The sequence below is a fragment of the Sitophilus oryzae genome, unplaced genomic scaffold, assembly GCF_002938485.1.
Source record: "Sitophilus oryzae breed Bouriz unplaced genomic scaffold, Soryzae_2.0 scaffold_1396_pilon_pilon, whole genome shotgun sequence".
NCBI classification, from domain to species: Eukaryota; Metazoa; Arthropoda; class Insecta; order Coleoptera; family Curculionidae; genus Sitophilus; species Sitophilus oryzae.
Genome location: NW_022146055.1, coordinates 3,764,273 through 3,789,830, shown reverse-complemented (window position 1 = coordinate 3,789,830; position 25,558 = coordinate 3,764,273). Strand labels below are relative to the sequence as shown.

Below are 25,558 nucleotides of genomic sequence, written 5' to 3'. Positions count from 1 at the left end.
TGTTTTAAAAAAGTAAAGTGTTCTCGAATAGTTGAATTTAAATATTTTAAATAGTTTTTTTCTTTATTCTTTGTATTTTTTTTTGCTTCCGATGCGCGACGACAGAAAAAGATAAACTTTCCGAAACGTTAAGCATTTTTTTCTTTGTTAGGCAAATTTGTATAACTGTAAACATAACTTCTGATAAGCAGTGTCCGTTTAGGTTTAACGGAGAAGTGTTTACAAAAAATAACTATTTTATTTTGTAGATTTTCTTGCAGTGCAGTGGCGAAATACCCATAAAGGATTTTTTGGAGAGATGAATCCGCCACATAGGTATAGACATTTTTTTCAAAAAATAATCTTTAATACAAAACTAAAGTGTCAAAACGAATGACAATATCAAGAAATAAATAAATAAATAAATATGGCAACTTCACATTTTTTACAGCAGCGCTATAGTCTATAAAATGAATAACTTTGAATTTTGACCGTTATTTTTTACCAACATGGCAAATATAAAACCCCTTTGTCAAAAAAGTTACTGATATTCTTTAAGTATTCTTTAAATTGAGTGCCTGAACGAATCAGATAGGTAACTCTTTTTACTTACGTGAAATAGAAAAGGAAAATAATAAAACAAGTGACAGTTCTTCCTCTTCTTGCAAAAATCAACACGAAATGGCATAATTGTCAAAAGTAAAATGTCATCAGCTTTTGACATTTCTAAATATCAGACCAATTCCGTCTGTAATAGAACAGCCTCGGAGCGAGATTTATGACGTCACGCTAATTAGATACGGATTAATAAATATGTTGTAGAATACATGGAAAACATAATTATTCCTCGTATTTTTGGTTTGTATTTTAAAAATGATATAGTTTACATGAAATATACATAATATACAGTTAATAAATATAATATATACCTATTTATAGTAATAAATACTTTGGCAAATAAACTATGAACCATACAAATGCAGCAAATGTTTTACAATATACATATAATGAATAGGTACATAAGATAATGTGTAAAATGTAAAATATATTTTAAATTTTGGGGCTTGAAAATCGATCTAATTTAACAAAAAACATTCAATATATACTAATAGTGATGTATTATTATTTGCATTCACAAAATTTATATGTACATATATTTTGCAAGTATCATTAAAAATTATATTTGCAAATAATACAATATCATAGAAAAAATGCGTCAGCGATGGCTATGAAATAAAGATCGCTGTCATTTTATAATGTAAAATTATTCTAAAATTCTTGATTTTCTTGGGATTTAGGTTCGGGAAAAACGCTGATTAAGTTTTCATTTGGTTTTCATTATTTTTTTGGTTTAAAAAAACGTTTCGGCTAACATTATAGCCTTCATCAGTGTTGTGTCATATAAAAAAATAGTGTCGAATATAATCCAAAAATTGCATATAAAATTGTTGCAACTTGCAACTGCGTTAATACGCCTGGCGGTGACCGCCTCATACTCTTTCAGATATTTAGCAGTAAAATAAAGAAACCTGTTATTTTTAAGCTGTTATTTTAAGCTGTTTTTTATAAATAACTATAACAGTTTCAACTGTTATCTAAAAATAACAGTTTTGCCCATCACTAAAATATAAGGAATAATTATGTTAGCGTGACGTCATAAATCTCGCTCCGAGGCTGTTCTATTAGAGACGGCATTGCGTCAGCATGGCCGCAAGTTGCTAACCCCTAATAAAATTAACACTAGAAAAGCCCGCGGGAAGTGTCAAATTCAAAGTTATTCGTTTCACAGACTATACCACCTATTTCGAGCGGGAAATGTAAATTCCCGTGAGTGAGCCCAGCGCCGAATATGACTATAGTTTGCAATGAATTTAAAAATCGCGTCCTGGATTACGTAACTAAAAGTTTAATTGGGTATCAAATATATACGAATATTATGCTACATACTAATTAATGGGAACTCTTAAATTTAAGGAAATTTATAACAATTATGTTCAGTGCAACCTATAGCAAATTAAAAGAAAATAGTGGCATATAAGGTAATTACAAAATACCTATTTTTAAAGTTTTAACATCTTGTATTTTTAGAACTATGCTCCGCGCCCATGTTTATAAAAATATTTTTTCAAACTTTTTTTCATGAGGAATCAATGAATAGGTACCTATTTATTTAATACTTTCGCCAGTTACCAGTTAATCTTAAAAGTGTGGTTTTTAAATGTTGAACTATGGATAATGTTAAGCTCACGAAGCGTTTTCTGTTAATAATTGTTGATTTTCCCGTTTCTAGCGCTTTTCGCAAATGCGCGCAACTCGTTATAATTCCATTTTCTATTTTTTTCCCATTTTCCACCCATAAAACCATGTTAGGAGCGTTATTACGCTTTTTTGAGCGTTTTTAATGCTCTGCACTTTCGCCTGAACAAATAATTAAATATAAAACCTAAAAGCGAACAAAGATTATATTTTTTATGTAAATTCTGTAATAAAGTACAACTCAACCCATAAAAATAAAGAAGTAAAATATATTTTTCTAAAATGATTTTCTCCAAATAAGGGCTTTCTTTTAGAGGTCTATCAGAAACAGAAACAGCCTAAAATATTCTATTTAAAGTTACATACATACATACATACTGCCATTACTCGCTGACGAGTATTTGACACGCATCAGAAGATGGTCACGCAAGGCGTTTTCTTTTATGAGCTTTTCTGTGACTGAAAAGCCCAATACGTGATGTTATTTTTCTACCGCACTCCGGACATTCAAAAATCTCATTGCTTTGTTGCCTCTTAACTTTTTGGTTCTCGCTGTTAACTGAGTTTATAATTCTTCTCCATTGCGTTCTATTGTGAGCTGCTACTTCCCACTCATTCTGCACATTAATCCCCTTTAAGTTTTCGTGGAAAATGTCCTTGTACCTTTTGAGTTGTCCACCTGGCATCCTCTTACCGTCTACAAGCTCACCGTAAAGCAGTGATTTTGGTATGCGGTTTTCTTGCATTCTGCATACGTGACCAACCCATCTTAGTCGGGATTTTGTAACCATGACTTCAATACTCTCGCAGTTAGCATTTTCAAGAACCGATACGTTTGAGACGTGATGGAACCATTTGATTCTTAAGAGTTGTCTAAGGTGTCTCTGTTGCAACTTGTTTAATGCGTTCATGTGTCGGCGGTACGGCACCCAGGTTTCGCTCCCATATATCATGGTGGGGATTGTTATTGCTCGGTACACTGCAAGTTTCGTTTTTGTGCTCAGGTCATGGTTGTAGAAAACCTTGTCTTTTAATTTCCAGAATGCTCTTGAAGCGCTGCTAATCCTGTGCTGAATTTCAGAGTCGATATTGGCCTTTTCCGAAATCAAACTGCCGAGATAATTGAATTCCGCTACATATTCCAGTAGTTCTTCTCCGATTTTTATAGCATTGTTGTGATCTTTCGCGGGATCAGCTAAAACTACATATACTATCGCATTTATTTTTTTAAAAAAACGCGCAATGTTTGTTAAATTGTAAGACAACGCCCCCTAGCGTCTACGTTCAAAAGCTTATTATTATTGTTTATATGGTACAATATAGAGTAAGAAACGCTATTTTAAACGAGCCCTCGCTTGTTGGATTCCGATGATCCAGTCCGGAGTTATTAATATTTAAATAAAAACAGATCTAACCTCCCCCCACCACTTTATTTTAGCAGATAGGGGAAAATGGTTCTAACAAAAAAGATCCAAAATTTACTGAAGATTATGAAGCAATTATTTATAGTACATCGTATCTAGGCAAAATTTTTAAAAAATTCCATTTCGTTATTTTCCATAAACTAAATAATTTCCAGCAATTTCTCATAGTCTCATTAGTTATAAATATTTTTTTCCGCAAGCTCTACGGCTAATACTTTACGATATACAGCCGAGAGCTATTCTTAGTGGGACACCCTGTACATAACATATTCGGCGCGGGGCTGACTAACTGGAATTTAAATTTCCCGCTGGGGATTCAGGTGGTATTATAAAGTATTGCAAAAAATGGTCAAATTGTCAAGATGCCACATCTATTTATTTAATTCCTGACTTTATCGTTCGTTTTGACATTTTAGTTTTGTATTACGAGTTTTTGGTTTAAATGAATTATGTTGTGATCGAGGTTGTGATACTTTAGCTTAATTTTTTTTACTAGCAGACCATTTTTTACCTGCAGTCGAACATTGTTCTTTTTAGAAGCTCTTTTAGTGCAAAAGTGTACAAGATAGCTTAGTAGCCATAAAAATTCATCGCAATTTTATGAGACTATTTGGAACGGGAAAGTACTAGTAATGACCCTTCATGTCCCCTAAGTGCTGTTAAGAAGGTGAGTTTTGTTGATGTAAATAATAACTGTTTATATATTTATAATTAATTTATTTCTGTTAATATATTTTGATTAAAAGAAAATATGTAAAAGTTGCTAACGCTGTGCCGGTCAAGCTTAATCACGCGACTAAAAGTTTAATTGATATGAACTATATTTGTTTTTTTTTTTCGTGATTTCCAAATAAACGCTACCCCTATTTATATTCATTATACGACATGGAGCGGAACAATAAAAAAGGAGCAGACAAAAAACAATTCCCAAAACACTCTATTCTATTTTCCGTAATTGAATTAAATCGGAAAATGCCCTGCAGTCAACGGCAATGTCACTCGTATTTCATTGCGTAACAAAATAGTGCGTTGTACAGGGTGAAACACTTTTCAGAAAAATAAACAGATCAGGTTTCACATTGATTTTCTGGCTTGTCTAAAGCGAGATATAATATGACAATACCAGAGTTGTTTTCTGTCATTTTAATTCGAAAGCAGATTGTAATTTCTGTCATATTTTTGAAGTTGTTCGTTAGTCAAAATCAACATATTTATTGAGTTTGTATTTTTTTAGTTTTTTGAGAAAAATGCATTCTTCATAAAAATTTTTGCTTGTTCTAAAACGGTTAATCCCATTTATACATTTTCAAATTTCCATACCGTTTTGGAGAAAATTAAAAAAAAAACATAAAAATATAGTTTTTTCCATAGCAACAGTTAAAATTGCCTTATATCTATCAAAAATAGTAGATAAAATAGCACTTTAACAGCAAAGGTAGTTTAAATGATACTTTAATAACGAGGATAGGTTACAAACTTTTCTTCTCGCACGTTTTTTAATTGCTTCCATTTTTGAAAATTTTTGTATTCCTTTTCATTATTATTCGGGTTATTTAAATGGAAGTAGTCTGGATATGGCGTTTGTTGCCTCAGCCTGAATATCTGTTGGTAATTTACTTACTTCGTTTTGAGCCATTTCAGGCTCCAATTCAATCAGCGATCGACACAAAAGAGAATTAAAAAAATATTGACTCAAAACTGACAACTAAAGATATAGCTTTATTTATTTGCCAATTTATATAGAAACCAACGCCAACCCAGTCCAATATTTTTTCTAGTCGTAATAAATTCCTTGAAATAATAGTTTCTGAATATTTTTTAAAACGTAACTCGCTATGGAAAAAGATATTGTTTTATACACGACGATAAAATACCATTTTATCGTCTTGAGCCGGGTCCACATATGTAGCACTCTATTGTATCAGGATCATGTATCACGTATCAAGAGCTTGTATCGTAAATATGGACGTTTATTTGGGCTGTGTCGACTGAATATGCATATCGTGCCAAAGTAAGCGTCCATACTTATAAAATTCATACGTACCAGCGTACAAGCGTGCGTATCATTGTATATGGACGGTACAACAAATCACCTTGTATCGTCGTATCATGTTCATCAATTCTTCTCATCGGAGATCGGAGAAAAACCGCCTCAAGACGGGTCACGGCGTATCAAGTCAATTGTATCGTTATACTGTATCAAAACACGTCCAAATGACAGATCGTGATACGTGTATCCGATACGCAGTGTTAAGATACGCGCCAAAATTCGGATTGGCATGTATCAGATACGGTATCATAAAGGTGTACCATATGATCGCGTTAATTCGGCGTCCAAACTAGCGATCATGAAACATGTTGGTGCAACGCGACGGAGATATGATACACGAAGATGCTACATATGTGGACCCAGCTTTGTATGAAAAATAGCTCTTTTTTTCCAAGATTAAAACCTAATAGAAAGAAGTCCTAAAGTTAAAAGGCGTTTCTATGGTAACATAATTTCGATTTCATTATTTGACTATTTGACAGATTGGTAGTGATAGAATTTAAAATAAAATTATATTTTTTGCTATTTTAAAATGTTAAAGATGCACAAAATTTATTTAGTTCAATGCCACGGAAACGGTGATGTGAAAATAGTATTGGATTTGAAGGATATATTATTTTATACATAAATTATATTTATTTATATAATTATACTTTATAATTTTATAATGTTTTTTTTTTAAATTTTTATTAAAAAACAATAATTATATTACCCGGTCGGATAGCCTATTAAACCAAAATACTACTACATCTATATCTCCGACTACTAACTGCTACTAACCAACACTTTTTTTGTGTAGTCTGTGGTCTGTTTTTGTTTAAATGTTTTGTTCATAATTCAGAGTTGAGGATTTATTTTTAAATTAATGTTAATCGTTACGTTAGGCAACCAGTAATTGTCAGTCTAAATTTGACATAACCAAATCGTCACTCTAAATTTTTTTAGACAGATGTCACTTGTCACTTGTCTTGTCATTATTCAATTCATTATTCGAATTTTCAGAATGTTGTTTCAGAAAAGTTTCATCTTAACATAAAATTTTAATCAATTACAATTGTTGATCTCCATCATTTACCGGATTAATAATACAGAAATTATACAGCTCAATTGCAAACAAAAAAGACTAAATTAATTAATTTAAATGTACACAAAATTTATTTAGTTCAATGCCCCGGAAATGGTGGTGATAGTTACAGAAAAATAAGATACTTTAACAACAGCAAAAAATATGACGTTAATCAAAATTAATAATAATCATCTATCAAAGCATGTAAACGAAATTATATTACCATAGAAACGCCTTTTGATTTTGGCGACTTTTAGGAAAATTTAACAATATTTTCAATATAATCGAAAAAAAAAACGGCCTTAGCTTTGGCTATGAAATGAATTTGTACAGAGTGCGTCATGAAACAGTGGTTAATACCAACTCTTTTATTTTAATACAACGCCCTATATATTGCTCAAATTGTCGTCAGAAAATATTCTAGATATATTTCATATAGGTTGCCTTAATACCTATCTTCAACTGTTTCGGAAATATTATGTGGCTTTAGCAAAATGTTGTCTCACTTTAGTACTTCCCAGTATTACAGTCGTTTGAATGTTTTAACTGAATATCAGAAAAATTAAGGATTTAACAGAAATTTACAAGAAACAATTTTTTAAATGCATTAAAATTAATATATTTAATTTACTACCAATTTTATTATTTTAAATATTACAGTACCTATAATTTAAAATAAAAAAGTAGGCATTGACCACTTTTACACCCTGTATAAAAAGTATTTGTCGAAAAAATAATACCGTAACTTAAAATATCAAGGTACGTATCAGTGATAAGCTTTCATTTTTTTATAACCGAATTTTTTCCATTTATCTGATACATACTGTATAATTCATCTTCTTGTCATATATAAATTAATAGGTATGTGATAAATAAACGGAAATCACAAAAAGAAAACTTTTGGTAGCATATTTTACTGAATAGAGTGTCACCCTATATATGTACCCGCCCATATGAATTTCGCTGAAAAAATATCGTACTGACCCTCATATTCAGGCTTTCTGAAAGACCCCATTCTCTAAAAGGCCGTAAATGGAGCTCCGATAGTGCTAAATTTTAATCTGCGAGATGGAAATTAATTATTCCCTAGGATTTTTCAATTTGCAGAAGTGATTTTGTTGCACAACGAAATAGGGAAGTACACAAAGTGAGATTAATAATATGTCAAGCAAGATTATGTTGATGGTGGCAGAATTTTTTTTTTGTATCAATGAGCTATAGGAAAAATAGTTGTTTATAATGTTAATGCTTAATATGAGATGAGAAGGGCAGTTTTATCCAATAAAACAACAAAAAAAATGCTTAGAAGTATACTTTTTTATTTTTTGGTCAAAGATCAAAATTCCCGAAAAAAAAAAATTTTCGCAAATTTCAGCAAAACGGTAAGTTTTATCATAAAATTATCTCAGACAAAAATTATAGATCATAAAATTCTCTACAAAATCTATGTAATACCTGTATAACCTGTTACATTTTGTGTAGGTATATTTTATTTTTGTAACGTAGACTAATGAAAAAAATTGCAGTTACTTATTACATCCCCTTGTATATAAATCCACGATACGCCGCTGGACTCATTGTCTATTAGATTCAAAATTTTATATTCAGCGGATATATTCGATACATTTTTTCTACTATTGCCAGTAAAAATGATATCTTTTTGAAAGTATTTAATTGGTATGAAAAAATACACACAACCAAACTTATATGGAAAATCGTCAATTATCTTTCATAATTTTTAAGATGTATGAAAATTTTGTGTTTATGAATAAAAATCAGTCCTTACCAATGACTTTTAATGAAAAATAAACCATATAGCAATAAAAAAATTAATCTGTTCCCGAAATAAACAAAATGGTATTTTTTTGGTTTCTGAAACGAACTTAAGATTTAAATTTTTAATGGCCAAAAAGCATAAACAAAAAGAAAATTGACAATTTTAATATTCCTTGTTGCCAACTCTAGCCCTTGTGCAAGCTTCTATCCGCGCTGGCATGCTTCTTATTAAATTATCCACGTTGTCTTGGGGTATGTTTTCCCATTCTGCTAATGCTACATCAATAAGCTGTGCGAGATTTCCTGGATTGTTTCAACGAGCTCTAACCCTTCTTTTGAGCTAGTCTCACAAGTGTTCGATAGGGTTTAGATCTGGTAAATAAGCAGGCCAGTCCAAAACTATGAAATCTTCCGTTTCAAAACATTCTCTAGTCACTCTGGTGATATGGGGAGGTGCACTATCGTACATGAAGTTAAAATTATCCCCAATTGCAACTCTCTAAAGACTAAAGATTGGTTCTAGCACCAAATCAACATATCTCCGACCCGTTAAAATTTGTTGAAGTGGTAACAATGGTGTTTTTACTCCCAGTATAATAGCTCCCCAGAACATTACAGTTCCTCCTTTTTATCTTGGTACAGATTTGGCAATCTGAAGTCTCACTCGTCTTCCTGGAGCTCTGGGAACCCGAATTCGATGGTTATCTGATATTAACTCTTGTGCACTAAACCTTTTCCTTATGGTTTCAACTGAAACGTTCACACTTGTAGCTGCCAGAAGTTATCTTTGTAGCTCTGGATAAGAAACATTGGGATTTATTCTAGCAATTTAGTACACAAGGCGGTCTTGTTGTTCAGTTGTGACTCTTTGACGACTTTGTCTGGGTCTGGGCCTATCCTTTGTTTTTCTAATTCCAAGTACCTTGGATATGTTTTCGATACAAAACACCCTGGGTAACGCCTACTATCTCTGAAACATCTCTCTGGAACATCCCTTGTTCAGTGAGAGCAATAATTCTTCCCTTCTATACATCTGTTAAGCCAACATAAGGCAATTTTTAATTTTTTTGGATTGAATGAAAATTACCGGACAATCGTGATTTTACTACTGAACACAAAATTCAAAAAAAAAAAATCGCAGCAGTCATTTATTCTTTATTATCATGTTTATTTACAACAAAAAGCCTTATCTTAAAGTTGTATACCAATTTTTATCCTTGCAAGAAATTTAGCCAAAAATAAAGAGGGATTCCATATAAGTTTAGTTGTGTGTATATGGGGAAATGCAATAATCTTACCTGAACAAAAATAGGGCTAGCCCTGTTAATAACATCGATCCTTCTCCCATTTTTGTCCCTCCATTCAAGATTGGTGACTAATTTGATATCTGGTGCACTGCTAGGTCTACAGGTCAACACAAAGCTACTTCCAATCTCTTTGCGAATTGGTCTCTCTTTTGGTAGAATTTGTAACGATATTCCTGATTCAGCCCCTCCTGTAAAAAAATCATAAAATTAATTATTTTTAATAAAAAATTAGGAAACATTTATTATAATATCTAGAACTATTCTTCGTTCAATAGTTTTATCTTTAAAGAAAAAATATAACTTTAAAATATTTGTTTATGCAACCCTCACGTTATTCATACGCAACATATAGCTGAAATTTAATGGAAAATCTTAAATTTAATTTAAAAATATTAACTGACTGAGTACCATTTTAAATTCATGTATGATAGGCTTCTATACCATTTTGATTGTCTTTCAATATATTATTTTAGAGACATATATCGGATATTTCCAGATAAGTAGTACCTATTTTAAAAAGAATCTTTTCATTGAAAAAACTTGAGATACTATATACATATTTTTATTCTGACTTACCTCGGATGCGCTCGACAGAAGCAATATTAGGGAAATTTCAGGAGAATATGTTATGTAAATCAAACGCTAAATTTGTAAATAGTGCTATTTAATTTATTAAATCAAATCAAAGGAGTGCCGTACTCTGCCTGGAATTCATAAGTAAAAGAGCACTGCAGAGAAAATCTTGATCAAAATTCCAAACAATTCAACTATGTTGTTCTGAACTTTAATAAAAGAGAATAATATTACAAAAACTGTCCTCATACCGAGGTTTGTAGGTTAATACATTCCACATTTATTACATTGAAAGCATAATATTTTTTATTGTTAGTTTAGCAGGTCCACACCCGCAGGCTCGAAGCTAAAGTTGATAGGTTTGCTACAAATATCTTTAGTCTATGAGTTATGCCGGGACCCCATTAGGTCAAACTCCACGTCACACCACGCTATCCCATGTGTGTCCACGTGTTGCGACGTGGGAAAGAGTGTACACATGAAATCTGGGACAAACGAATCTCCCATCAGATGTGTGATAGCGTGGGATGGCGCGGCGTGGGGTGGCGTGAGCCCTAGTGTGTACACAACACTTGTAATTAAACGTAAAAACATATGCACAGACCGTCAAGACGTGGGGTGGAATTGCGCGGCGTGGCGTGTGGCCTAATGGGGTCCCGGCTTTATTCTATTTATTGTTCTTTTTGTTCTTTATTTTAAGATATTGCCCAGTCACGGTCGAAAAATGTTACATTCAATACAAGGCCATTATAGTCACACTGAACCAAAATCACTGGCACGCATGGACAGTAAACGATTGTATTTAGATTACTTTTAAATTGAAATTATTCACAGCATAAATTGATGCCATTAAATACATACACATGTTATAATTTAAGAGCTAGCAAAGTTTTTGAGAAAGTATTTTAAGATGTCTGGCTCTTTGGTATATCTTTTACTATGCTCTCTGGAACAGCATGCGGCCCGTCTGGCTGCCGATACCCGTTGCGTTCACTACTGCGCATCGGAAGAAGATCCTATATTTTTTTATTAATTTAGTCCTATAAATTCTAGTATTGAATATAAATCGAACATGTCTCCATAGCGCAGTGCGTAGAGTTTCCGACCACGAACCGATGATTCAGAGTTCGAAACCCGGTCAGGGCAAAGACTTTTTTATTTTATTTTGGTTTATATTCTGATAGTAAAGTATTAAATAAATCTGGTGATTAAAAAAAAACAAATATTTAATACTTTACTATCAGAATATAAACCAAAATAAAATAAAAAAGTCTTTGGCCTGACCCAGATTCGAACTCTGAATCATCGGTTCGTGGTCGGAAACTCTACGCACTGCGCTATGGAGACATGTTCGATTTATATTCAATACTAGAATTTAAAGGACTAATAAAAATATAGGATCTTCTTTCAACGCGCAGTAGGGAACACAACGTTTACCGGGAGCCAGACGGGCCGCATCACAGTAGTTCCCCTTAATTAGCTGCGCGGTCATAACTGTTAGATATCTAGATATAGCTTGACTGCCCCTTTTTTGATAGAAATTGATAAAAAATGCTAAATAAATGTGTATAAAGAACTTAATGTAATATGTATTAAAAAAATTGGGCCCAGTTCGTGTGATTTGCATTTTAAGTTCTAACTATTCGGAAAGGTATACAGATTATGTTTGCACATATTATGTACATGTTTTTTCCTACTGAAGAGGTCAAATTTATTTTAAATGTTGAAAAAATAAAAGAGACAGTTGTTTCATTTTATAAATACAATTTTATTGTCAATTGATATACAGTGTGTCCACGAAATAAGTTAACACGAAGAGGAAAAAATAAGTTATTTTTATTTTAAGACAAAAAGTCAATCTTTAACCACCCGGTATAAGATCCGGCGGCAATTCGCGGCAGCCAGTGGCAATTAATTTATATGCAATATACTTTAAGCAACAAGTATTTTCATGCGGTTTAAGAGGATTTGAAAGGGAAAGTAGTAAAAAGAAAGAACAGAGAAAAAGAGAAAGAAAGAGAAGAAAGTTTTAAAGGTTGACAAGCAAAAATGTAAAAATACTATTTTTGTTGCCTTCAAATAAATTGCCATAAATTAATATTACTTAGGTTTAATTAAGTGCAAAAAAGAAAAAAAAAACAGTTCTTTATACCTTCTTTTCGAATGTCCATAACAGAAAAGCCAACAGCTTTTATCAATTTTAATAAAATAAGTAATTAATTGGTGTTATCTGAAAACTGTTTATGTCAGCTTGATACCAGTAGCAAAAATGTGACATTTCTAATAAAAAAAGCGCTACACTAGGCTTACTTGATTTTGTTATTTATTATGTATCGTTTACAGGGGAATATAAGAAAAGTATTAGCAACAGTTTCATGCAAACATTTTGAAATTAATATTTCTAAGTAATGACCTATATGGGAACCACTGTGCGCATGCTGTTCTGGAGAGCATAGTAAAAGATATATCAAAGAGCCAGACGTCTTAGAATACTTGTTTTTCCGACGTTGCTAGCTCTCGTGCTATTATATAATCTAATTCTCAGATGAAATAAATAACGAAAAGCTATAACACAGAATATTAGAACAAGAAATGAAAATAATAGGATTTAGTTAACATTAGTTAAATAATGAGGAAACATTTACCTTTAATAATATTCTTTGTCACAATAACTAAGACCTACAAACCAAAGTAACATCAATGCGTCTCGAACGGTAATCTAAAAACTATTACCTAACACCTATCATCTCTGTTCGTTATATGCTTTCTCTCTCCCTAGTTTGCGAATAATATTTTAAAAATCAATAATTATTTATGTATACAGATGTATATTTTTAAATATAAATTTTTTGAACTCAATTTTACCCTATACACATCCGTTTTAAACAATTAACTGTATTCTACACACCCATTTACATAATTTCATTTAAAACTGCATCCCCTCGAGATGTCCGCAATGTGCTCACAACGGCACTCCTGCCCTCTATCGAGCACCCATTCAATTATACGCCTGTCTAGATCCATTCGAGCGGGCTCTCATGTAATTAGAAAATTTCGCTCTGATTTTCCATTTACCGTATCGAGAAGTTTTTGGATTCTATCACGTTTTCAGTCGAAGTTCTTGTCTTTGTTCCACTTTGGTCGAGCGAGAATTTGAAGTTAATTGAACTTAATTGTTCAGTTTGATAAATAAGACTTTTTTTAAACACTAGAACTTTATTAACTTCCTTTATTATTTATTGAAAGAAGCGATAGCTTCTAAACGAAAAATAAGAGGGACTTTTTTAATACAGTCTAATAAAAATAAATGTATTGCTCACAGGCACCTGTATAAGTTAGTAATGTATGGTTAACGCTTCTTTGATTTTAATGAACATAACATAAACAAAACGGTAAAATACCAGACAAAAATCATTCGGTTTTTTGAATGGATTACCCTGTGTAATACACTTTTGTTAGATTTTGTTGGAGAATTAAAAAATTAACATTTTTTGTATTTAAAGCATGTTAAATTTTTAGCGGTTACGCAAATATTCGCGCTTTAATAATTAGATGGCTTTGATAAAAAATTACTGCTGAAATACCAATATGTAATATAATATTACACAACTGTTAAAAATTTTGAAATACTTTAAATATAAAAATGTTTATTTTTTAATTCTCCATATTAAAAATGAATAATATACCGGGTGCGTCTCAAAAGTGGCTCACTCCTATAACTTTTTTATTTTTTCAGATAAAACAACGAGATTTGTTATGTTAAATTGGGATTGATTGACATATTCGATTGTTTTCTGTCACTTCCGGTTTCACCGGAAATGACTACAATTTTTGATTTTTAAATGGCACCCTCGGTATTTTTTTACTTTATTTGATAGAAAATGACACTCTGAATAGAATGACATAAAAAAGTTGACATATGATGTCAACTTTTGACATGTTCGCATATGGTTTATTTGAAATTGTAACATGCGGTTCATAACGACATTTTGACTCGAAATACCAAGTGTGTGGTATCAAATTATTCGTAAAAAATGCTTTTTCAAAATATGCTATTGAGCCACCCTCGTTCCATTTGAAAAAATTGAGATATGTTTAACGATACGATTTGGGCATCTTTTAACCGGCCAGAACAAGATGCTAAAAACATTAGACGATCAAATATATTTTTCCAAGGCTCCTTGATTAAAAGTTAGTGTTTTTAACACAGTCATGGCACTCTAGATTGAAATTTAAAATACAATTTGTTTTTGAGCGAATATGTCAAAAGTTGACGTTGTATAGTTGTATAGTTGGTGATAGTGATATGTCATTCGATTCAGAGTGTCATTTTCAATCGAATATAGTAAAAAAATACCGAGGGTGCCATTTATAAATCAAAAGTTGTAGTCATTTCCGGTGAAACAGGAAGTGACCAAAAACAATTGAATACGTCAATCAATGCCAATTTATGTCATATACTAACATACCAAATCTCGTGCTTTTAACTGAAAAAATAAAAAAGTTATAGGGGTTGAACACTTTTGAGACGCACCCGGTATAGTGTGTCGCATAAAAAAAAACAAGAAAAACTAATTTATATTTTAGAAAGTTTGGAATAGAAGTTTGAACACCCTGTATGATTTAAGATTTCGATATTTGTAGGAAAGTAAGTACAGACCAACTGTAGTAAATAACGTAGGACCGTTTTAATTTCAGGAGATTTCTTGTATTTTTAATAATTTTTAATAAGGCGAAAAAATATTTTTTTATTTATTTATTAATATTTCTCAAACTATCAAAACATATTTAATAATATTTTAGGATTATGTAAAGTGAGCAGAAAGGAAGCAAAAAATTCAATAATATAATACGGGGTGTTCCATTTAAAAAAAAATCATCGTAATCCACTCACACTTTTTGAGCCACCATGTAGAAGTTAAAATATTTTCCTGAAATACATCCTAATACATACTTTGTACCTTTTGTGCAACGAACTAGTGAAAAAAAAAAGAAATTCTAATAAATAACACAATACTGGAAATAGTAGAAGGATATAATATACAGGGTGGTCCGAATTGTATTCCGGAAACTTCGGGAGCATATTCTGCAGATAAAAAGAAGTAAAAAACTTCTTATTTATGATAATAAAACTTCTTATGTATGTCCTAAAATGCTTAATTTCGGAGATACGGGGTGTAGAAGTTTCATTTTTATTTCGATTTTTTCCGTCGTGAAGTAACGTCAATATTTGGATGAAAATTCGTGTCTGTTAGTTTTTTGACATTGAAATTGATTGAAAAACATTGAAATTTGATTTTGATGTCATTATGACCTACATGTGTTTTAACTGTTTTGAAGACTAATAACTTCTTGCCCGTACCTGTATAGAACTGCTGAGTAAACTGCTTGGTAAAAATCGTTACGAGCAACCATTCTCGAGATATTTAGAATGGGAATAGTCAATACATGTCATTATTGAAAAAGGTAAATTTGGAAAAAAATTATTTTTTTAAATTAATAATAAAATTTTCTTCGAAAAAATGATGATTGATGATGGTTTGGCACAAAAACATTTCAGATTTATGATTTCCGTCTATTAACTATTTATTCAACATGTTTATGTCAATGATGCTAGGTATTGATAATTTCGATTTCAAATATCTCGAGAACTATTACTCGTAGCGGTTTTTATTAAGAGATCTTTTTTGCGTTAAAAACGTCGTAAATGTATATTTTTTTACTTAGTAGTTTTATACAGGTACGGACGAAAAGTTATTACTCTTCAAACCAGTTAAAAATATGTAGGTGGCGCCCTCTACAAGTAGGAGTCATTTTGATATCAAAATCGAATTTCTCATATCAAAAAACTCCCAGACACCAAATTTCATACAAATATTGATGTTACTTCAGAAATTATTTGGAAAAAATCGAAATAAAAATCAAACTTCTACATCCTGTATCTCCGAAACTAAGCATTTTAGGACATACATTTATAAGAACTTTTTTACTTATTTTTATCTGCAGAATATGCTGCTGAAGTTTCCGGAATACAGTTCGGATCACCCTGTATATATTTGGGACAACTAACACAGCTCGGGATCTCTATTACCAGTAATCAACAGAAGATTAAAATTAGCATAGAGTACTTATGGAAGAAACTCAATCATATTCAAATCTAGAATGCGACTCTATCTAAAGAAGAAAATATTCGACCAATGTGTACTACCAGTTATGACCTATGCATGCGAAATCTGGACACTTAAAACAGACATCATAAGGAAACTGTAGGTCGCACAACGTTCAATGGAACTGGGAATTCACTGGAGCTGGGACTGAGTCCTGGAACAGGGAACTGGGGGTTCAATATGCTGGGAATGACCAAGAGAAACAGTAAAAGAATAGAGTGGATACGACAAACGTCCCAGGTAATAGATGAAATCCTAGATCATGATCTAGTGATGTCATCCATAGAATCAAATCCCTCAAGTAATAATGGACAGGACACCTGGCAAGAAGGACAAAAGATGAACCCCAAAAATTACAGCATGGTACCCACGAGAAATTAAGAGACCTAGAAGAAGACCGAGCCTGAGATAGGACCATGATATTAGGAAATTATTCAGGGATAACTGGGGCCCGCATAGCTAACAATAGACAACAATGGGCCCAACTACAAAAATACTATATAAGAGAAGTTACATCATAATTGGAAAGGGTTGAATAAGCTGAAAATGATGATGATTATGACATACTTACTGTTTTAAGTGTTTTATTATAGGAACTACTGACGCCCGACGCACTATTGCCGACCGCTGTATATTCATTGTTGAATCATCTAATACAAGGACACCGAAAAGATCGTTTATCTTATTTGATGGATTGTCCAGTCTATTCCTCCATACTTTGTCAAACAATGGCGAACTGTTTGCCTATATAATTTGTTTCTGTGCCATGCACCCTCGTTTTAAAAAAAAGGAACAAAAAAAACGACCCCGTTGTAAAAGATGACACTCGAGTTGTAAAGTGGGGTGAATGAATTCTGAAGTTCCATGTCCCCAGCCGAAAAATTGCACGCAAAGATAACATTTTGTTTCGCTCTTGAATAGAGTTAGTACAAAAGGGTAGGAATATTGCCTCTCCGTGTGAGTATTTATGGAGTTTTGAAGAGATAATAGAGTCATCAATATTAATAGTGTATTGACGGGAACAAATAATAATACAAATCCCGAGTAATGGTGAAGTTTCAGGGAATTGTTACGTAAGCTAATTTCGTATGTCTGAGCAAGTCATTGTTATTTAATATCTTCATGGTATTATCAAGTGTTGCAAAGTTTGAATTAGCCTATATCAGGCCCTAGACATTCAAAGGTAATTTTATAGATCTACAAATTTAGTTTCTTCCACATCGCCAGGCGGCGCAAAAAGCATTAAAATATAGGTTTCTAATTTATATATGAAGATGACATGACAGCCTCTATGTTGACTAACGTCTATATGGTCTAGTTGATAAAATGTTGGTGATCCGTCAAGTTATTTTTTGTAATCATTATTTAAATAATTATTAATTCAGATATTTCTAATTTGTCGGAAAGTTCGGTGAGTTGTGTTTATAGTTTGTGTTTTTATTAGTTTGTGCATTGTGATATTTCAAGTCGATCATCATTTTCGTGTTAGATACTAAACTGTTTTATTAAAGTCATTTTGACATTTTAGAAATGATAAATTTATGAACCGAATAAAAAAAATAATTTAATCATAAATAAGTAAGTACATAGTTGGTAATATATAGTATTTTTAGTAACAGTTAATTAGTAGGTACTCTATAATATTTTTACTATATTATAATTTATTTGTCAAATCAAATAAACAGGCGATATGTGCTCTACCGTTGGTGCTTAAAATGTATGTATTCATAATTTTAATTTTTCTTTGACTATGTTACACTTTTAATGATCTAATAAAACATAAAATGGTAGTAAAAAGTCTATATTTGTTATTTTATATTTTAGAAGGAATACTTTTGCGCTTGAATAACGTTACCGTTTTAGTTATCGTTAATAAGTAACCAAACGCTAAAAATATGTTATGCCAAAACTCTCCATTATATTCTTCCAGATCACCAGGTAGCTCTAAATGACGGACCTATTTGTTTTATATCAATGTCCAATCTATCTCTAGGACATGACATTAGCACAGATTATACAGATTATAAACTTTGTTTTTTCTTTATTGTTTTTCGTGGTTCCAATTTTCGGAATCGGGCACTAGTTAGGTTACTAGTTTGCGCACATAGCACGACCACTTATGGCCTCTAAAATTTTGCAGAGCGCCTGACCGGCACAGTTATTAGAGAGATATCGGAAAACCGAATAGCATCATGCATTATTTACGCGTACCTTATCATGGTTACGATATGCGCGAGTCAATTTTTAACGCAACACCCGCTAATAACGTTACCGCCTGACGTAATTTGCGGATCAATTACACCAAATGCTATTTCTAAATAATGTTTAAAAATTGCTTAAATGGGCATGTGCGGGTTTTTGACAACCGGGGCCGGCCGGCGAGATCTTTTATTTTAGGTTATGTTTCAATTGTTTTAAATTATTACTTTAGTTTTATTAGGTAATTTGATATTTAAATAGCTGGGATTAGTTTTAATTAAATAAATATGGCCCGAAATATCGAATCCTTCAAGTCAATAGCTGTTTTTAAATTGAATCCTTAAGTCAATCGCTGTTAGTAAGAAGTTTCACTAATCTAATCAAATATGCGCACATAGTGCACACACAATTTTTATATACGTAATACCTAATCATTAAATAATAAAATATCCATAATTATCCATAAAAATGACTTTTTTCTGTATTTTTTAGTCAATTCAACTTTGTAGCCTCGTTTGTAGCTAAATCATTTGACATTTTAGTATCTCTTTCTAAATCAAAAATGAAGTTCCCATCTGTCAATTATAGGGGGGAAAACAAAATTTTAATGTTTTTGTGAATGTTTGAAACACCCTGTGGAATATGTTAACAAAGCAAGGAATTTAAAAATCGTTTTATCATCTAGGTGCACCTTTTATTTCTTTGTTCTTTTAGTTTTTGGTTCATCTCAATAGCTTTATTTTTTTTGTTTAAGATTTTGAAGAAGACACTAACATTTTTTCGTAATTTTCACATTAAAATCATGCCTTTGCTTTTGGTCCTAGTCAACAGACCAATGAAATAGTGTTTAAGATTTATGTAATGTCACTGTCGTCGAATAATCATATTATTATTGTTGCGGAGTTACTTAATCAGAGATGGTTTTATGGCAAGAAGTTGAGCTCTACCATGTTCAATCAATGCAAGAATATAGTGGATACACTTCTGGACTTAAAACCACCTCTGCTTGAGCAGATCCCAACAAACAACAATAATGTGACGGTGACATTAGAAAAACAATAAACTCTATTTCATAGGTACGTTGATGAGGACCAAAAGCAAAGGCATGCTTTTAATGCTAATAATGCTGTAAATCGTTACTGTCCTCTTCGAAAGCGAATATCTTTAATAAAAATAAAGCTTTGAGATGAACCAAAAAACAAATTATCGAGGAAAGATGTACATACAGGGTGAGTTTTCTACGATGTTCTCTCTGGGGATCTCGGAAACTGCTGTAAATAGAGAGTCGGTTAAATGGGAAAAGAATTGTAGTTTTGTGGGGTCATAAATATGCACCTTTCAGATTTTTGAAAAAGTTTATGGCTTACTAGATATTTCGAAAAAAACAAATTTTTGCTATTTTAAAAATTGTTCCTAATTCCGTTATAATCTATTTTAGACAAAAAGTTTTCAGATAAAAGTTGTAGATAATCTGATCCCTAATGAGTTTGTGTCCTCCGATTTTTTCTAAAGTCTGCCATTTTTGACATATGACACAAACATATGTTTTTTTAAATGGAAACCATAGTTGGTCATGACTTGAGAAAAATTACTTATACCCAATTCTTATCTTTGTTGGCTAATTTCACTTAACTTATAAAAAGACAAAATATATTTTTAAACGGTTCTTTCCAATTTACATTACACAAACTAAAACTTAAAAAATAATATCACTATTACTACATACACTTTAAGTTATTTTGATAGAGAGATATTTAAAAAAAAACAAATTTCGTCTATTTTAAAAATTGTCCCTAATACCATTATAATCCATTTTAGACAAAGAAGTTTTAGATAATCACATGATCCTCAGTGGGATGGTGTCCTCCGTTTTTTTCTAAAGCCTGTCATTTTTGACGTATGACACAAACAAATGTTTTTTTAAATGGAAACCATAGTTGGCCATGACATTATAAAGAGCACCATTTTTTAAGCTTTTCAGCTATATAAGCTATAATATTTTGTTTAGAAAAATTACCAAGTTATAGCCAATTCTTATAATTTTTAAAAAATTTCACTTAGTTAGCCATGGAAACAAGTACAATCGTCGTTGGTCTCAGAAATATGAAACTGTCACATCCAAACTTTATAAATTAAAATAAACAAAAATTGTAAATATGTATTTTTCAAATGAAGAAAAGCGTGTAGGATTATTGGTTCCACTTTTCTTGGTTGTACATTTTCGAGGATACGTTGACCGGTGAACGTTACTTACGTTTTTTAGAGAACGGTTTTCAAGATATGTTAGAAAAGTTAAGTTTAGGTACTTGCGCATTAATAGAGTGGTTCCAACATGACTTTCATTATGACACTAATGAGAAGACACATCCCTAATGAAAGAAATGTTAAAAATTATTTATATCATAATTATGCAAACTCAAGGATAAAAAGAGGTGGACCAGTGGCATGGGCCTCGATGACCTGACTTATCCAATTTAGATTTTTTATGCGGTATGGTACAAGAACTTACGAATTAAGAGAGGCACTCGAAGAGGCGGTACGGGAGAAGTTTAATCAAGGTCGACCTGGTTGTCAATATTTCGACCGGTTGTTCTGTGAGAATAACTAGTGATTCAGGTTTAAAAACATGCATTTATGTACTCAAAACAATTGCGGATTTTTTGAACTACATACACTTTAAGTTATTTTCCAAAATAACTTAAAGTGTATGTAGTAATAGTGATATTATTTTTTAAGTTTTAGTTTGTGTAATGTAAATTGGAAAGAACCGTTTAATAATATATTTTGTCTTTTTATAAGTTAACTGAAATTAGCCAACAAAGATAAGAATTGGGTATAAGTAATTTTTCTAAAAAAAAACATATAGCTTATATCGCCGAAAACCTTAAAAATGGCGCTTTTTATGAAATCATGGCCAACTATGGTTTCCATTTAAAAAAACATATGTTTGTTTCATATGTCAAAAATGGCAGACTTTAGAAAAAATCGGAGGACACAAACTCATTAGGGATCAGATTATCTACAACTTTTATCTGAAAACTTTTTGTCTAAAATAGATTATAACGGAATTAGGAACAATTTTTAAAATAGCAAAAATTTGTTTTTTTTTCGAAATATCTAGTAAGCCATGAAATTTTTCAAAAATCTGAAAGGCGCATATTTATGACCCTACAAAACTGTAATTCTTTCCCTATTTAACCGACTCTCTATCTCCAGTAGTTTCCGAGATACCTATAGAGAATATCGTAAGAAACTCAACCTGTATATGATAAAATGATCTTTAAATTCTTTGTTTGCTTCGTTAATATATTTCACAGGGTGTTATCAACATTTTGTTTTTCCCTCGTGTAAATGATAGATGGAAATTTTAGTTTCTAATTTAGAAAGAGATACTGAAAAGTCAAATAATCTATGGGGAAATTAAAATATATTTCGTTGCACATCATAACACGACCACCAGCAAACTCCATAAGACGACGCATGGTGTCATTGATGACATGCAACGAAAGTTGTTTTAATTTCCCAAAAAATTTTCAAAATTTAAAGGTGCCCGATTTTCGTACCGTATCAGTTTTGTACGGTAATGTTTAACATCCTGTTTAACTAATTATATCATTTGACTAAGTGTATCAGGAACAATGTTGCGAAGACGGTAATAACACGTTCGTAAAACAATTCAGTTCAGTTCACAAACTAACTCCAGCCACCTGTTTTCTCCGTATCACCCAATAAATAATCTAAATCGTGCATCTTAATGCCTTTGTGGCTGCGCGATATCGTAAACTTGACGTTTCCAATCACGATAAATCACACAGGAAGGAAGCGGTAGACGCACAACGACAAAGAGAAACGACACACACATACCCGAATCGGAAAAATCGTTTTCCAAACGCGAGGGGGTCGAAGATAACTGCCGGAAAATTCTTCTTCTTGCCGCGGCGATTTATTTATATGCGGAGGAAGATAGTAATTGCTTCACGCACCATAAAATGCAGTGGGGAGCGTGAGTTCCCATACTGTTTCTTAGTTGGGCTCGTTGTTTCGTTCCGCGTGGATGTTACTAAACGCGTTATCTCTTTGGCAAATCCATTTTTCGAATTTATACGGCTAATTCGCTTTTACGAGGAGCGGTAGGGGGCGCTACAGGCGTGTGTTACGCTACGTTTTCATCTTTCCTTGAACTCACGCTAGATGCTGTCTACTGTTTTTGTATCTATATCGATATATAGAAAATGTCGTCTATATCGATATATAGAGATATATAAAGAGAATGATTGTCGTCGCGATGCATTCAGTGATGAATACAGGTGTTCTGGTGTCGAGTGTCTGTGAAAAATCAAAGATTTTCCTTGAATTAGTAAGAACAATCTTCGAATTGTCATAGGGCTTTAAACAGGACACTGTTCGATGAACACCTCTGTATATTGAAGCTTAAAACAACGGTAATTGCAGATTATGTGCGGACATGGGGAAAATAGGGAAACACCAGAACACCTGTATTCATCACTGAGTGCATCGCGACGACAATCATTCTCTTTCAAGGGTTGTGGTACTCGGCACAACATCGTTAGTACGAAAGGTTATGTCTTCATAATGAACAGCACGCTTTGTATCTTTGTATAGGACCCGATACAAGGATTACTCCAGAGAAACCTGTAATTGACTATTATGCCTATTATGAGTTTATGCCTATTACATACATACATACTGCCATTACTCGCTGACGAGTATTTGACACGCATCAAAAGATGGTCACGCAAGGTGTTTTCTTTCATGAGCTTTTCTGTGACTGAAAAGCCCGATCGGTACGTGATGTTATATGTCTACCGCACTCCGGACATTCAAAAATCTCATTGATTTGTTGCCTCTTTACTTTTTGGTTGTCGCTGTTAACTGAGTTTACAATTCTTCTCAATTCCGTTCTATTGTGAACTGCTTTTTTCCACTCATTCTGCATGTTAATCGCCTTTAAGTTTTCGTGGAAAATATCCTTGTACCTTTTGAGTTGTCCACCCGGCCTCCTCTTACCGTCTAGAAGCTCACCGTAAAGGAGAGATTTTGATGTGACCAGCCCATCTTAAACGGGATTTTGTAATCATGACTTCAATACTCTCGAAGTTAGCTTCTTCAAGGACCGATGCGTTTGAGATATGATGGAACCATTTGATTCTTAAGAGTTGTCTAAGATGTCTCTGTTGCAACTTGTTTAATGCGTTCATATGTCGGCGGTACGGTACCCAGGTTTCGCTTCCATATCTGAATTATACCTATTATGACTATTATTATGAGTTTCAGGAAGACCCACATACTTCTATATAGTTATCAAGCGACCCTATTGTTAGATTTTAGTCATAGATAATTTTTGAACTATAATTGAAAATATAATACTCTCTACAAAACGATACAAACTAAAGACTAACTACACTACACTACATGAACTTCACTTCAGAGCAAATTTTATATTAACAATTGTTACAGGACACACTCTGTGTACTCTCACAAATTTTATGAGGATTACAGAAAGCCCGGGTTGTGCATAAGGATTTAAAAGGCATAATCTTAGAGAAGACGTTTTCATATTTGACAACAATAACATCTTTAGCTATTGAAGTATGCAATTTCAGAACAAAACGCACCAATGCGGGTATTCTCCGTGGCCATCCTCATGCTTGACTGTTCTCAACTATTTCACGGGTTAATGCTCTGTCATAGGATACCATATCAGTAAGAGACAGTCTTGGCAAAATTTACAGAACCAAAGCAAACCGTTTTTTGATCAGAAGAAATAATGCACCAAAGGAAGAAACAACTACAAAAAATAGTCTTAAAGAACGTTATACCAAAAGAATAAAAGGGAATATTTTAATACCAAAGATCGCAAACCATGCTTGGTGAAATCAATACCAGACTTGCAAAAGAACTGTATTACAAGAAGCGAGAATATAAAGAAGCTTTTTTCAGAATACTGATAATATTTTTAGCCGATTAAGGATTGAATAAAAAGTGAAGGAGAGCTCATAAGCATCCATTGTAAGCTTCTAAGGGGAGTTATTTATCTTTTATTCAAAAAGAAACGGTGAATCCGAACCAAATAAATTATGGAGGCATTACATTTAACCTATTGTTAAAATATCTATAAAAAAGGTTTTGATTGTTCCCCAATTTATTAGATTTCTAATTGCAAAAATATCTATGTATTTTCTGGTAAAATCAACAGAAAAAAAACAGAAGAAATAAAGATATTTCGTATAAAACAAATTGGAGGAACGGGAGTATATAATGTGAATTTCTCTTATATAAGTAATCTCTCTTCTAAAAAATGTGCAACACAGAGTTTTCCTATCGACACGTCTGGGTATTTTTTCTTTAACATTTCGAAACTAATTCAGTTTTGTTAATAGACACGTATATAAACAAACACAAAATTGTAATTTATATATCGCAGAAATAATAAGTAAGATACAATAAAGGGTTGAACCACTATTAAATCTATACAACTGCTAAAATGTCTGATTGATAAATTGAAACCAGGGCAAAAAAGAAAATGACTATACATTTGAGCTGATAATGAAAATACAAAGGCATTCTTTGGCCTCTGGAACCCTTTGTCCAGTTCCTACAGCCGAAAGTTCCTCGTTTTATTTAAATTAATGGTGAAATGGTAGCTTTGTTCTTAGTTTTGACCACGGTCACGAACGACTTTGATGTAGCTCTAAGCCTTTCTGTGCGCAGAAAGCTTCGTCGTCGTGTACTGGATATAA

The 25,558-nt window shown here is 32.3% G+C and overlaps 1 protein-coding gene across 2 annotated transcripts in view; it reads right to left on the bottom strand.

Annotated features, from left to right (window-relative positions):
• The window catches only part of LOC115875890 (fasciclin-2), a 469,599-nt gene that overhangs the window by 96,824 nt on the left and 347,217 nt on the right, over positions 1-25,558 (bottom strand). For both annotated transcript variants that reach the window (XM_030891453.1, XM_030891454.1), the window contains exon 2: positions 9,850-10,046. In XM_030891453.1, the coding sequence (XP_030747313.1) occupies positions 9,850-10,046 (197 nt within the window). The remainder of the gene's footprint in view (positions 1-9,849; positions 10,047-25,558) is intronic.